Source organism: Pseudorca crassidens, chromosome 14 (assembly GCF_039906515.1).
Source record: "Pseudorca crassidens isolate mPseCra1 chromosome 14, mPseCra1.hap1, whole genome shotgun sequence".
In the NCBI taxonomy this organism is placed as follows: Eukaryota; Metazoa; Chordata; class Mammalia; order Artiodactyla; family Delphinidae; genus Pseudorca; species Pseudorca crassidens.
Genome location: NC_090309.1, coordinates 5,862,408 through 5,878,379, shown reverse-complemented (window position 1 = coordinate 5,878,379; position 15,972 = coordinate 5,862,408). Strand labels below are relative to the sequence as shown.

General features: G+C 47.4%; 1 protein-coding gene across 50 annotated transcripts in view; it reads left to right on the top strand.

The window, feature by feature from the left end:
• Positions 1-7,929: 7,929 nt before the first annotated feature.
• Positions 7,930-15,972, top strand: part of MAP4K4 (mitogen-activated protein kinase kinase kinase kinase 4) — a 173,450-nt gene continuing 165,407 nt past the window's right edge. For 21 of the 50 annotated variants that reach the window (XM_067704124.1, XM_067704100.1, XM_067704099.1 and 18 more), the window contains exons 1-2: positions 7,931-8,109; positions 8,456-8,521. In XM_067704124.1, the coding sequence (XP_067560225.1) occupies positions 8,053-8,109; positions 8,456-8,521 (123 nt within the window). In that variant the 5' untranslated portion in view covers positions 7,931-8,052. Of the gene's footprint in view, positions 8,110-8,410; positions 8,522-15,972 lie in introns of those variants that run through there. The other 29 variants (XM_067704086.1, XM_067704085.1, XM_067704090.1 and 26 more) reach the window with 3 other exon arrangements.

The following is a 15,972-nucleotide window of genomic DNA, read 5'->3' as shown; positions in this document are numbered from 1 at the left end:
GGGTCCCCTTACGATCTCCTCCACCTCCCTTGGGAAATCCAGGGAGACCCTGGGAACACAGTTTGCAGAACAGAACACATACTCCAGCTCTTTATCCACTCTGCGTGGAATGGCCACACAGAAAGGGACTTTCTTAAGGTCCAAGGTATGTAAAGAATTACTAGTTATCAAACATTGCTTTTCAATTTTTCTGAGGCCACTGGTTCCCTCTTCTGAGTGACTGCCTCATTCCCAGTTCCTGGAAATTTCAAAAGTGGGTGTATGTTGAGTCCATACCCAGATCACTCCCTTTTCAATTCCTCTTGCCAGTTACTGGCATCCCACATCCTCTGCATTTTCTCCTCTCTGTAGAGCTAAAAAGCTAAGCTGTGATTTTAAAGGCCACTTTTGTGTAGCACTTCTCCGTGAGTACTGTTTGAACGCTGAATACATTTTTTACAAGCAAGGCGGCTAATAATAATAAGTTCTAAAGCAATAAAAGATGCAATTCTATAAGAATAAATGGTCTTTCCTTTTTGTGACTCTGAGGTGCATTTCCAGGAGACCTCAAGACTCCATGCTGATCCAGACCCATTTTCTTGTTCAACTCTTCCCCTCCCCCGCCCCTCAACCTCCAACTAACCTCAAGGAGCTGTCTGCAGTCGAGAATTAGGACAAACCCAGGTGATCCAAGTCAGTCAGTCATGGCTGGCCTCTTGACCTGGCCCTGACTACATTTTCTAAACTAGCTGGCCACCGAATATGGAATGCAGACAGGGAAAAGGAGATGAAGATGATCATTATGTTTATTTAAGAGAACAGGACAGGCCTCACATTTTGTAATTCATCCATGGCCTTTGCAGTTCATAGTTTCTCACTGGCACGTCACCACTTAATCTTTTATCATAGGGCGTATTTTAGGAGATTTTGAGGCTGGAGTCACTATAATTAACTTAGAACTACAAATCAATAGGCTGGACCAGCCTGCAGGATCCCTAATGGAGACTTGTGGTTCATTTGTTGTTTTTTTTAAAATTTTATTTATTTATTTTATACATCTTTATTGGAATATAATTGCTTCACAATATTGTGTTAGTTTCTGTAGTACAATGAAGTGAATCAGCCACATGCATACACATGTCCCCATATCCCCTCCCCCTTGAGCCTCCCTCCCACCCTCCCTATCCCACCCCTGTAGGTCATCGAAAAGCACCGAGCTGACCTCCCTGTGCTATGCGGCTGCTTCCCACTAGCTACCTATTTTACGTCTGGTAGTGTATATATGTCCATGCCACTCTCACTTCGCCCCAGCTTCCCACTCCCACCCCGTGTCCTCAAGTCCATTCTCTATGTCTACGTCTTTATTCCTGCCCCTAGGTTCATCAGTACTATTTTTTTTTTTAGATTCTATATATATATGCGTTAGCGTACGGTGTTTGTTTTTCTCTTTCCGACGTACTTCACTCTGCATGACAGACTCTGGGTCCATCCACCTCACTACAGATAACTCAGTTTCATTTCTTCTTATGGCTGATAACATTCCATTGTATATATGTACCACATCTTCTTTATCTATTCCTCTGTCGATGGACACTTCGGTTGCTTCCATGTCCTGGCTATTGTGATGCTACAAAGGGATAAACTTGATGATGACTGACTCCTTTCTAATGGCGCTTCTGATACACGTTGATGCCCATTGGCCAGAATCTGATACATCATATTCAGACTCCAGATTCTAACATTTCAGTTGTGACCTATTCAATGGGTAAGCATCAGAGAGGCCTGCTGCTCTGGTCACTTTCTAAGATTTAGCTGCAGAGGCCCAGGACACAAATATGGGCTCAAGTATAAATAAGCCTGTTGTCTCTTCAGCTAGCAGGCCTGGCTTGTCCTTCCCTCGAAGCCCCTGATTCCTGTTGCCGGACCACCTATCAAAACCCGACATACCTGATAACTATTTAATGTCCCCATCTGGCTTCTCCCAACCACTTCCTATGGCTCCCATCTTGATTTCTAAAGCTGTCAGGCTACCTCTGACCTCATTTTTGATGCCCCTTGCAGATTTTCGCAGGTTAAGGACTTTTCGTGGCTGAACTTGATTTAAACAATCCTTACATACAAAATATAAATTTACAAAAAGGATAAGTTAAGGGAAGTAATTCTTTTTATAAAAGATTCCAAATAGGTCTCTAAATAGCAAGTTTCTCTGCATTTAAAATATTACTTTTTAAAAAATATTGACAGGGCTTCCCTGGTGGCGCAGCAGTCGAGAGTCCACCTGCCGATGCAGGGGACACAGGTTCGTGCCCCGGTCTGGGAAGATCCCACATGCTGCGGAGCGGCTGGGCCCGTGAGCCATGGCCGCTGAGCCTGCGCGTCCGGAGCCTGTGCTCTGCAATGGGAGAGGCCACAGCAGTGAGAGGCCCGCGTACCGCAAAAAAAAAAAAAAAAAAAAATGTTGACAAAAACCTTTACTGTGATCATAGGTACACATAAAGTAAGGTCAGTCTGCATTGTCTAATTTCCCTACCATCTAGGTACATCTGGCCCAGCTGCCCAGTGAACACTCTGCTCACTGGCACATCTCCATCCCACGTTCCTTTTTTCGTTTTGTTTTGAGGGTCTTTTTTGGCCGCACCCTGTGGCATGCAGGATCGACCAGGGATTGAATCTGTGCCCCCCTGCGTTGAGAGCACGGAGTCCTAACCACTGGACCGCCAGGGAAGTCCCATCCCATGTTTCTTTTCCCCTTTTCGTTCACTTGTGCTTCCCGGGACCATCTCCCAAATAAACTACCGGCACCCAAACCTTTGTCTCCAGATCTGCTTTTGGGAGAGATCTGAGCTCACACAACTTCCTCATCACAGCAGTGGCAACTGCACGGCCCTGGTAGCTGGGGTACAATGTCTGTCTCGCCTCTGGTCTGCTTCATCTTCTTCTTCTTCCGTTTTTTTTTTTTAAATTAATTAATTTTATTTATTTATTTTTGGCTGCAGTGGGTCTTCGTTGCTGTGCACGGGCTTTCTCTAGTTGTGGTGAGCAGGGGCTACTCTTTGTTGAGGTGTCAGGGCTTCTCATTGCGGTGGCTTCTCTTGTTGCGGAGCACAGGCTCTAGGCGCACAGGCTTTGGTAGCTGTGGTGCACGGGCTCAGTAGTTGTGGCTCGCAGGCTCTAGAGCGCAGGCTCAGTAGTTGTGGCACACGGGCTTAGTTGCTCCGCGGCATGTGGGATCTTCCTGGACCAGGGCTTGAACTTGTGTCCCCTGCATTGGCAGGCGGATTCTTAACCACTGCACCACCAGGGAAGCCCTGCTTCTTCTTCTTTTGTTGCCCTTTGATCTGCTTCTGCACCCCAAGCCCTCCATCCTGTCGTGCACTAGAGGAGTTACTTCCTTTTAATTCAACTGATAGACTAGTTTAAAAAGATTCTCTCCCAGTGCTCAAGGATGGCCTTTAAAGGGCTGAGCTTGGCTGCTGAATCTCCAGCATGCCACATGTTCTACTAACTTCCATTGCTCATGTCAACCCTCTTCCACTCGGCTAGGAGGTGTGAACAGTTCCAGGGCTGAGGCCAGGTTTCTATGAATCTGAGTCTCTAACATCCCAGGAGGACTTTTCAATCATTTCCACCCAATCCCGGGTGTTAGAAAACTGAGGGGCAGGGAGGGTGAGCATTTGAACACTTTGTCCATCAGAACTCAGATCTCTGACTCCTAAACCTCTGCTTTTCCCTTTCTGAGCTTCTGAACATATCTCACCCTCGTTTCCTTGCTCGACTCAATTCCCCTTGCTGGTCACTACTTCCATCGTTTATTTCCAGTTGCTCTAAGTCTTCAATGACCCTGAACCCTTGAATTACATTCACGCAGTCCAGTTTCATGGCTCTGCGGCCCCCCCTTCCCGTGCCCCATTCTGAGGTTGAAAATCAACTTCTACCAACATTTTTGCAACAAAGAAAAGACGAGGAAATAAGTAAAGTGATGTCTGGGGGACTGTCAGTGTCCGCCTCTTGCATAATTAAGCTTCCTCTGGAATTTCTGTGACTGGAGGGGAGATGACTGCCAGTGTACACTGGGAAGATGCATATTTGTATCCATGGCTTGCTGAACTCAAGAGCCTCTCACCCGCCATCTGAGCTCTCAAAGGCCAAGGCTTTACACATTTCCTAACGTGTAAAGTTCTTGACTTGACTGATAATCCGGGTTCTGCCCAGGCCTCGGTTTTGTCCTCTGGTCCCACCTAACCTGCCTGGCTTTCTCCGAACTGAGTCCTCTTGCCCAGTGTGGCCGGTTTCCTCATTCTCTCAACTCCTCATTCTTTGTCCAAGCAAGCTATTTTTTCCTCCAGCCTAAAATGCCAGATTGGTATTTATTTTCCAAATTATGAACTTGATAATCTTTTTGGGTGGTGGATGCTGGAGGACAAGGCCCTGACAAATCTGCTTCCTGGTGTCACGTAGGACACATGGCTTGTTATGGACTGAATGTGTCTCCCCCTCCTCCAACCCTGTATGTCGAAACCCTAACCTCCAGTGTGGCTGTATTTGGAGATGGGGCCACTAGGGAAATAATTAAGGTTAAATTCATAAGGTCATAGGGGTGGGACCCTGACCTGATAGGATGGATGTCCTTATAAGAAGAAATACCAGAGAGCTTAGCGTTCTGTCTATGACACTAGCACTGAGGACATAGCTGGAAGGTAGTCTTCTGCAAGCCAGGAAGAGAGCTCTCACCAGGAACCAGATCATCTGGAACATTGATCTTGGACTTCTAGTCTCCAGAACTATGAGAAAAGAAATTTCTGTTATTTAAGCCACCCCATCTGTGTAATTTGTTATGGCGGCCTGAACTAATACATGGCTGTTGACTGAGAACATGGTCCCCAGCCTCCGAGCTGGGCAGGTGTACACTGCTTCTGCATGAAAAGTTAACGATCTTTGTAGAGTCCCAAACCAAACCTTCCTTTGCTACCACGATTCAGGAACTGCCATCCTTTCCTCTGTTTGTGACAGCATCCTCGCAAGCGTGAACAAGGCTCTGAACCACAAGCAAATCTTTAAACTCTTCGTCTGTTTTGCCTCTGGCCCTCCATTAGATGCCAAGTCTTAAGAGCATCTCCTGGCCGAACACTTCTTGTATCTCCTTTCTCCAGGCCTTAGTACCCTGGCCTGTGCTCTTGAGATGGCCTTTTAACTGTCCTTACCCCTGTCTTTATCTAGTGTACGGAAGAGGAAACGACGGAGGCTCAGAACTTAAGTAACAGGTGCCAGCCTGCATAACTGGTAAATAACAGAACTAGGTTCGGTTTTGCCCCCAATACAGCATACTTTCCACTAGACCTGTTTGGTGCTCTTTCCAGCTAGCTAGAATTTATAATGTTCCGACTTTAACAACAGCGATTTATGAAACTGTCCTACACCCATTAGCAGATTGTAAGCTCTGTCCTGATCTTCCTGATATCCCGGGCAAGGGCTAAGCCAGTGCCTTGCCCTGGGTAGGGACTTAAGAAAAGGTACTAAATTGAAAGGAAGAAATAATTGTCACAATGGTAATATGGGAAAGAGCAGCTTAGGAGAGAGATTTAGAGAAGGCTGGTAGAAAGAGGAGTTGGTTTCTGAATTGAGCTTGAGGTGATGAAGAGAATTTGGCTAGGCAAAGAAGGGGTTGGTCTCAGTGTCATGAAGTTAGAGTTGAGGCTGTGAACCCGCGGAAGGAGGCTGGCTTGGAGGGTCCTGGCTTTTCTGCATCGGGTTCAGCTGTAAACACCAAGCAAGTCAATTAATTTCTTTAGACGTTGGTTTCCTAATGTGTAAAGTGGGAAAAGTAAGAGTACCTACCGTTTGGGGTTAATGTGAAGAATAAGGAGATAGTATATGTAAAGGATTTAGCACGTTGTTTGGGCCCAATACCTGTTACCTATTATTAATAATAACTACTACTAAAATATTATTACTAGCACTGTGGTCTGAAAGTTCACACGTGCACCAATCTAACTCTCTGAGTAAATTATTTACTTTACACTCATAGATAATTCCATTGCTGTTGGTAGATTAAAAAACAGAATTATTTAAAGGTACCACTAAATTCATAGGAACGCTTTGGTTACTATGATTTTCCTAATCAATGGACTCCAGGAGTCCATGAATATATTTCAGCCTTATGAGAGATTCTCACAGTCGAAAATTTTGGAGGGACTTCCCTGGTGGTCCAGTGGTTAAGGCTTTGCCTTCCAGTTCAGGGGGTGCGGGTTCTATCCCTGGTTGGGGAGCTAAGATCCCACATGCCTTGCGGCCAAACAACCAAAACGTAAAACAGAAGCAATATAGTAACAAATTCAATAAAGTCTTTAAAAATGGTCCACATCAAAAAAAAAAAAAGAAGAAAATCTTGGAAATCAAACTTTCGGGAGGCAGGAGAGTGCTAAACATATTCTGGGTAGAAGACTAACTTGGCCGAATCAGAGACTTGGATTCTGGGACTAGGCTGACCTGGTGAGAATCCCTCCTCCACTTCCAGGCTATGCCTTTAAAGAATTTAGGAGAATTCCTCAGCTTTCAGTACTTTGGTTTCCTCATCCTTAAAACGAGGATAACATCACCCTAAGGCTAAAGGAGGGGTTAAATTGATACTGTAAGTAAACCAAGAATTGGTAGACAATGATGATGGTGTTTGTGAAGCCCAACTGGAAGGGCCTTGGATTTTCAAGAGGCCCCTGTTCTCAAAGTGTGATCCCTGTAACAGCAACTCAGCATCGTCTGAGAACTTGTTAGAAATTCAAGTTCTCAGGCCTACCCAACACTTGCTGAATCACAAAGTCTGGAGGTGGGGTCGGCAATCCATGCTTTTACAATCTCTCTCGGTGATTCCCGGGCGGGCACTCACATTTGAGAACCCGCTGTGAGGGAATAGGGAGCCATTGAAAGTTTTGGACAGTGGGGTGATAGTGATAACAATGACCGTTGTGCAGACCATATATTCTTGTTTAACAGGATGAAACTACCTAACTGCTGACTAGCTTCCAGAGTTGCCGTAAGAAGCCCGTCTGTAGGTCCTCAGTGATCTCTAGGCACAAAACTCGGGTTAGGACTCCTGGCCCCTGACACAGTGCGCAGCTACTGAGTGAGGTGCTCCTCGGCACAAGGCAGTTGGAGGAGCTGCTCTGGATTCAGTTTCCGCTGAAAGTCTCGGGCGGGACCCGGCAGCCGAGTGATGCTCAGTGAAGCCCCAACCTAATCAGGCCACCGGTTTAGCCCGGAAAAGAAGAGAAAGGACAAGAAAACCAGGTAGGGAAACCGGAAGCGAGGGTCTTAAGGGGCCAGAATCTGGCGATGGGGGATGGGACGGGATGGGAAGAGCGGGAGCGGGGGCGGGGCCGGGAGGACCCTCCTCCTCGGGGATGCTGGCGGAGCTGGGCGCGGCGGGCGGGGCGGGGCTCCGGGAGGGAGGGGTCGGCCCGCCCCTCCGCCCGGGGGTCCGGACCGGTTTCCCTTTGTCGCGGGCGCTCCCCACGCTCACCCCGCTGCCCCACCCCGCGCACCCGGCCCCGCGCGCGGCCGCCGTCCGGGCCCCACCCCTGCTGAATATTCACGCCGCGCCGCGCCCCTCGCCCCCAGCCCGGGCCGGCTCCGGGCGCGAGCGCGCTTCCGCCCGCTTTTCCTGCCGGAGGAGGAAAGGGGGAGCTGTTTGCTCTCCTCAGAATACGTTTTCGGTGTCCCGTGTCTCCTCCTCCCGCGCCGCCGCCCCCCGCCGCGCGCCCGCCTCCGCCTCCGCCTCCCGGTCATCTTTGTCTGGCGGCCTCGCGCTCCGGGCTCCACTCTCGGTGGCGCCGCGGCCCCTGGTCCGGGCCGCTCGTGCAGGCGCGCGGCGGGGCGCGGGGCCGGGGCCTGAGGCGCGGGCAACGCCCGGGGTCCTGCCGGCCGCCCCGGCCATGGAGTGAGCGCCGCCGCCCGCCCGCCCGCCCGCCCGCCGCCCCCGGCCTCGCCCGCGGGCCCGCGCCGCCCTCCGGGCCTCCGACTCCCAGAAACACACCAGAGACCGATTGATTGTGGCCGGGTTTTGGGTGCCAAAAAGGGAAAATGGCGAACGACTCCCCTGCAAAAAGTCTGGTGGACATCGACCTGTCCTCCCTGCGGGTGAGTGGCGGCCGCGGGGCGCGGGGAGCCGGGAGCGGGGAGCCGGGGCCGCGCCCTGGCCGGCCGGGTGCTCGGGCGCCGCCGCGGGCAGAGCCGCGGGCGCGGCGGCCCCTTTGTCTGCCCGCGTCGGCGGGTGCGGGGCCCGGGGCGCGACCCTCCGCCGGAGCCGCCGCCCGGGACCCCGACCCCGCGTGCCCCGACCCCCATCGCGGCTCTCGGGCGCCGGCGACCGCGCCGGGCGAAGCCCACCTCTGTGGTCGCCGCCCTTTCTCTCCAGCTGCCCCGCTTCTTTTATTCATTGTTGTGCTGCTTTCCGATGCTCACCCCTCCCCTCCTTCTCCTCCAGGATCCGGCTGGGATTTTCGAGCTGGTGGAAGTGGTGGGAAATGGCACCTACGGACAAGTCTATAAGGTCGGTGTGGGCGCCTCCTTTGTTTCCCGGGGACGGGTTGAAACTTCTGGTCCGGGGGCGACGGGGAGGCTGATGGATACGCCGCCGCCCGGCGGCCACGCCGCTCGGCTGAAGTTGGGAGAGGGGTCTCGGCTCGCCGTCCCGCTGTTTTTCAGCAGAGTTTATATGCACACTGGCCTGAAAAGACCTCATTTCCTGGCTCTCAGTTAAGGAAATAAGCTCCACTCTTAGGCATGCACTTTTCTCCCATAAAATGGGCAAAGCATTTTTGCATCCGACAACCTACATTTTTCCCCGTCTTTCCCAGATCTGGCCTTCGGAGTTGGTGTGTTAATTAAAATTCAGTAGAGGCAGGCCTTGCTTGTGATTATCCCAAAACACTGCCTTGGCTTCCTTGAGAATTGTCTTCGTGTTCCCTCGTTTGAATGCTCGCCAGGCGCCCAGGGAGCGTAGTTCGGTGCTATTTGCTTCTCCTTTATAAGCAGCGTGCATTCTACTGATGGGTACATGTTTTGGGGAACCGGGGAACGGTGTGTGTTTGGGCAACAGGAGCAGGAAGACTTACAGTGTGACGATTATACGGTCTGAATTCCAGGAATAACCTGTTTGACAGGTGTGTAATTGAAACAGAAACGAGGCAAAGCCCAGGAGTGGAGAGGGTGCCCAGACTTTACACCCACCCCAGGTCTTTCTCTTTTTTTTTTTTTTTCATACCTGCCCCCTCGCCCCCAGCAGTAAATGAAACTAACAAATCTGGAGACTCCGAGTCGGCTCTGAGTAGCTGACACCTCGTGAGACTAACCCGTGCTGCGTATTTTATCCAGTGCACATTCTGGAGTTTATGAGCAGCTCTAGGTAATGGAGGCGCAGGCCTTGAACGTTTGAAACAGAACGTGAAATTCTCCCTCTCCTGATTTGTTTCTTATTACTGAACGCTTTCTCAAAGTTATCTGCACCGGGGGTGTTTGGTAGCTGTTAGTAGTGTTTTCTAGCTGGGTACAAGGTTGGGATAGAATAAAAAAAAAAAAAAATCTTATGAAGCAGGGCTTTGTGGTTCGCTGTGAAGAATTGTCATTGTCTCATTAAAAATGGGGGGGGGGTTGGAAGCTGACTGTAGACATTTTCTTCGCCCAAATTAAGTGTGGATCCCATTGTCTGTTTTCTGCTCTGAGAATAGGGTTTCTCTATCTCTTGAAAGCCTCTCCCCAGCCCTGACTTCCCCTGGCCTGGGCTGTGTCCCGGCCTGTGGCCTGAACTGGATGGAGTCAGTATTCTGAGGTGATCTCAAGTGAATCAGCATGTGTTTTGTTGGTTAACTGTTGGGGCCGGGGCCAGATTTTTGAATTTGAAAGAGAGCCCTGTGAGCTCAGCCTGCCGGGCTCAACTGAATTTGGAAGCTTTTGGAAAATTTTGGAAAAGATTGTGTTGCAACTCCCTGAGTGGTCTGCTAACTGGCTGAAAGATGTTCTTTCCCAAGCCCCAGTGTTTGTTTAAGCACCAGTCGGTTTTTTCTAACCCAGTTTTTCTGGACAGATTCGAGTAGTGAGTGTGCCCTCGTCCAAGTGAACTAGCCAGAGCTTGTTTTTGACCTGGTTACACAGTAGTTGGATTGTTTGCATCTTCTTTGGTCAGCGTGGATGTGAAGGCTGGTGAAGTAAACCAGAAGCCAGTGAAACCTGAACGGGTCTTAAAGGGTTTAAGAGCTGGGGGTTCTTTATAGGAGCAGGTGGGGGGGGTTCACTGCCGAGGGTTTCCCCTCCTCCTTCCCCCTTAGGTTTCATCCCCTCTTCCCCCAGTCTTTTGAGATAGATTTGCTGAGCACAACATTTGGGGGAAGTTGGGATCCCCAGCATTTGGGGATCGTGGCAGTGACCCGGCTCTCTGGCTCTCTCCCTATAAAGTCAGTACGGTTGAGGAGAAATTCTCAAATTATGCAAACCCGAGGAATTAAGCAATCTGTGCAACCGTGCCGTACAATCACGAGCAAGAGCGCTTGAGATTTTGCTCGCCTGCAGTTGTTTTATTATTATGGAGAATTTGAACCAGACACTAGGGAGAGAGAGATCACCAGTTTAGCAGTTACCAGCACGTGACTAATCTGGTTTTGTCTGTAGTCTTCCTTCTCTCCATCCATTATCTTCACATAAAACCCAGATACCATTTCACCCATAAATGCTTCAGTATGTATCTTTTTTTGTTTTTTAGATAGTCTCAGTGCTGTTCTCACACCAAAAAAAAGAATTCCTTCCTATCAAACATTCAGGTTTTTTTAAAAATTGAAGTATAGTTGACTTACAATGTGTTAGTAAGGTATACAGCAAAGTGATTCAGTTTTATATATATATAGACACATATGTATGTGTGTGTGTGTGTGTATATATATATTTATATATATATGTTTATGTTTTTCAGAGTCTTTTCCCTTACGTGTTATTACAGAATATTGAGTAGTGTTCCCTGTGCTACACAGTAGGCCCTTGTTGGTTATCTATTTTATGTAGAGTCGTTTGTATATGTTCATCCTGAACTCCTAATTGATCCCCCCCCACTTCCCCCTTCGGTGACCATAAGCTTGCTTCAGATGTTCAGTGTGAACATTTTCCTGATTATCTCATACATATTCTCTTACTATCGCGAGAAGCTCTTTCATATTTATGAACTGATCCTGGGAAGTTTAGTCTTAGAGATGGTGGCAATAGCAGAGACAGTTAACATTTCCATTCTCTCTTCTCTTTAAATGTGTACTTTCTAGAACCGTTTACATCATGCCTAGGAGTTTAGGAATTTTGTTGGTACGATTTGCATATGGTGCTTTTGGGATTAGATTATTGACACTGTAGCATTTGTTTACTGTTGCTAAACATCCACTAGTGTGACTAGCATCAGATTTTGGAAAATACTTGTGTCTAATTTGTTTTTTATAGAGAAGCTTTTTTTTTTAAACATAACTTTAGGTGAAACACCTGTAAGCTGAACAACCTGTAGTCCTAATTTATTTCATTGTTATATTTTCTGTTTTTTGTTTTTTCTATGAACCTTTTTAGTGATTGTGGTTGCTTATTTTTAGAAGACTATGGTTACATGAAGTGAATGAGTCGAGAGAGGGAGTTTTCTGAGTTTTGATATGTTCTATGAAAATGGCTTTCCTGGGGATAGTTTATAATTTTCTCCATCTGACAAAAATGGTAAAGAGTCTGGGTATAGTTGAACGGTATGTAACTTTACCTTTGAAACAGGAGCTGAGACACAGGCTGTATTCTATTTAGAGAAATTTACTTTTTGCTTTAGATTTCTGAGAGATCATAGGGAAGGATACTCAAAACTGTGAAAACAATTGCGAATCTCTGTTCACAGGGTTTCATTCAGAGCGCCATATATTTATAAAAGGGGTGTCTGTAAGATGATCTTGTGCATGTGGAGTAGATACGGTGAATTTTAATTATTTTCGTCAAAGGGAGAAACGATAATGTGAAAAGTCCAAGCCAGAAATGATAGATCAAAGCTTGTTTTTGTGTTTTTGGAGTTTGTTATTTTTAACGTTTATTTGGCCATTTTTGTTTTTCCCTTGGGGTGGCTACTGTTATTTTGCATCTTGCAAGCGTCCAGTGGCCATTGTTCCAAAACGTCTTGGCTAAAGGCAGGAAAATCCTGCATCTGGAATGGCATGGTAGGGGCCCGAGGGGAAGTTAGGGAGTTGAGAATCCAGCAGGCTCACTGCCTCGAGTCAGGGCTTACTCACAGGCCAGATGGAGAGAGCATCTTGACTCTGACCCTGTCTGACCCTGTCCTTGGAGGAGAGGGCCTTGGTGGACTGGACACCTTGAAGGTTGAGGACGAGGCTACGCTAGGCCCGAAGATGGTAAGCCGAGCTAACCTGAGAGTCGGCCACCTGTTAGGCGCTGTGCTAATGCTGTCCCCCTCTTTTATTGAAGAAAGGGGGGTATGTGTGGCCAAAGGGCTGAGGGTGACCTTTGGGAATGGTAGTAGGGCTTGGGGGTAGTGGGCATCTCGGGAGGGGTTATTCGTGTTGGCATCGAGGAGGTCCATCATTCCCTGGCATTGAGGGGCCATTGAAAGCTTTGTCGGGATTGGGGATCCCTGGGGGTAGGAGCCTTGGTCAGGGGAACTTTGGGGAAGGAGCAGGTACGGTGGTTGGCCTGGGGCAGTGGTCTAGGAGAGAGGAGGGGAAGGAAGGCCAGGGCAGGGCAGTAGAGAGAAGAGTGTTGGGGTGAATTCTTGGGCTTTCCTCCTTGCTAAATCCACTCCTTCTCTGCAGGCTTTGGTGTGACCCTTTAAACGGGTCCACTGTTTGCCTGCTAGATTAGGAGGAGCCTTGGGATTTGTGCAAGTGCTAAAATTGCTTTCGATTGCCATGTAAATTGTGTAGCTTTTAAAGATCATCTTCGTAACGTTTTGGGGCAAGCACTTAAACTTTAGGGAGGGGCGTTCCGCAAATGTTGCTTTGTCAGGGTGACGCCTCTTGTTCTTAAATGGAGGTAAAGACATCCACTGGGGCAAAATAAATTTTGTAGAACTAGATGTTTTCCTTAGGAGGAGGTTTGATCGGCCTCTGAGTGGCATGTACGGACTTGTTCTGAGACACAGAGTCCCTTCACGCTGGAAGGATTCTGGCCCTGGGTTAAGGGAGGGGGGATGAACCAACCCTGTTGAACACACATAGGTGTGTGGCTCTCTTAAAAAATATCAACCCAAACTTCCAAAAACTGTTTTGGCCCTAAACTAAATCAGGAACGTCAGAAGCCTTGCAGAAAAACCAACCAGCAGATAAAACCCTGCTCGTGATAGTTTTTTAACTCCTTATTGCTTGAAACTCTGTAATACAGTGTTTATTTGCATAGCTTGCAAGCTTGTATTTTGCCTTTTTTCTTGACCAAGTTTGGATCTATGTCTGTTTCTACATATTGACATTATCTGGGGGCACTTTTGGTACAGTGTGTGTGTTCATAGATTTTTGTGGATTGGCCTTTGAAAAGCAAAGACGATTTCTGAAAAAATATATCCTGCTCTGGAGGTAATGAATCCCTGAGCAGGTGTGCCAAGCCAGGGAATAACCTAAGGAGTTTCTTTCCCAGGGAACTAAAAATATTATAAACTAAAATACACTTTAGCCTAGAGATGGGTGCTTTGACACATGCATTTCTTACATGGTCTTTTGTTTCTCTGCTTTCTTAGTAAATAAATACTTGCACCTGGTTGTGAACAGCGTCTTGAGCCAAGACATTGCCCACCCTCAGAGCATCAAGTGCTTTCCATCTCTCAGCTGCACTAGGTTTAGATGCCTGTGCTTCTTATCATTAGTAACAGTGCTTTCACTTTTTCTCTATTCTAATGATTTAAATTGGCAGACAGCAGTGCATGTAAATGATTGTGCAAGTGCACTGCTTTCAGACCCAGGTGGTTCCGGTGCCGAAGCAGGACTGTTGCCCAGAGGGCAGCACTGATACCTGATACCCTGGAAACTTCACTCTCATCAAGGAAAATGTACAAAAGTTGACTGTGTGGCCATTCACTGTATTGGAGTCAAGAACTTAATTTACAGTGAATTCTCAGGATCAAACACTACCTATTTAGAATTTGTGATAATTTTACGGGTCAAAACAATATTAGGTCACCACCTCACCTTTTAAAAATCAGTGTTTTAAAAACTTTGTTTCTCGCACAAGTAGCTAGCTGTATAGCTAGCGGCTTGTGGGTCATCCTGTAAAGTACTTGCAAATAATTGCTTTGAATATTTACTACAGATTTTTTGTGAATTCAAGTTGGTTTTAATACTACTATGAATTACCAGTGTTAAAATATTAAGATATATTTAATATGTAATTTGGGACCTGATTACATAGTCACTGGGACGTGATTATCAGAGGGTAGAGATTACCTAGTACTTTTGGAAGATTTGATTGACAGTTATTTTGCTGTAATAATATGATAACACAAGAATTGAATCAGGATACATTTTTTGGACTTAGGGAGGGATGGCCAGGAAGAGAACGGAGACCAGGGCAATGTTATATTACCAGTGACCAGCGTGGCAGCCAAAGTCTTAGGTTTTTATGATATTCTGTTAGGAGTCTGGCTCAGTGATAAAAGTCCGCTGGCATCATTCAGAAGAGAAGTGAGTGATGTGTTGGCAGGGATAGAGTTGTGAGGCCCTGTTTTCTGTCAGAATTTCAAAAGGGAGGACAGAATGATAAGTTTTAGGACTTCTCAAAAGTTTTAAAAACTGGGATCTTAGAAACTCTGACATCTGCGTAGCATTGTGAGGAACTTAGAACTAATTTGGGGACACCAGTTAACCATACAGGGCTGGTTTCCTGCCACTTACAGTACTCACTGTGCTGCTACCCGAGCTGGGCCCTGCCTGCCTGGTCACACAACGGTGCAGGAAGCAGGCAGTGTGTTTACCCTCCAGGAGTGCAGGGAAGACGGGGTGGACACAGCGTGCCAGATGTGTAACATCAGATGTGTACCATCCTGTGATGGCTCTGTCTCCCCAGGCCCTCCACCCAGACACAGCCCATGTGCCCGACCCCAGAGAGCTTTCCAGCCTCCGCAGGGCTGAAATAGTTCAAACACGTGACCAGAAAAGCGAGGTGAAAAAATAGACACAGAAAATGCCAGCCTGAATCTTTTCTTTTAATATTTATTTTATTGAAGTGCAGTTGACCTACAATGTTGTGTTAATTTCTGCTGTACAGCAACGTGATTCAGTTATATATATTACACACTCTTTTCATATTATATACACATTCTTTTTCATATTCTCTTCCATTATGGTTTATCACAGGATATTGAATGTAGTTCCCTGAGCCATACAGTAGGACCTTGTGGGGTTTTTTTTCTTTTTTTTTTTTGGCCGCATCGCGTGGCATGCGGGATCTTAGTTTCCTGACCAGGGATCGAACCCGGGCCCCCTGCAGTGGAAGCTTGGAGTCCTAACCACTGGACTGGCAGGGAATTCCCAGGACCTTGTTGTTTATCCATTTCTATATACAGCATCTTTTTGTTATTAGAATCAGAGGGCATCATGTCACCCTGTCAACTTGCTATAAAAGTTTTTCCGCAGTCGTCAGTTTCTGAATTTACCTGGTTGTACCCCAGTCAGCAGAGCGGACCTGCGGGGGCCCTGAACTGGCAGGGTCGAGTCTGCACAGGGCTCTCTGTGAGCCCTTGGGCTGATGTGTTGCATTAGCGAGAGAACTGGGGGCCTTGTCCACGAGGAGGAGGGAGCTGGAGCCCAGGCTGCTTCCCTCTTTCTGTGGAATTGGCCCTCCATCCCTGGGGCATTGCAAGTATCTCAGATATGGCCAAGTGTTGACAGGTTTTCCTATTCAATTTTTAATCTTAACTAATTATTAAATTATTAAAAAGGAAAAAAACCCCACTTTTGTGCTATGACTTAAAAACTTTCTTTTCATTATATGGCAGATAGG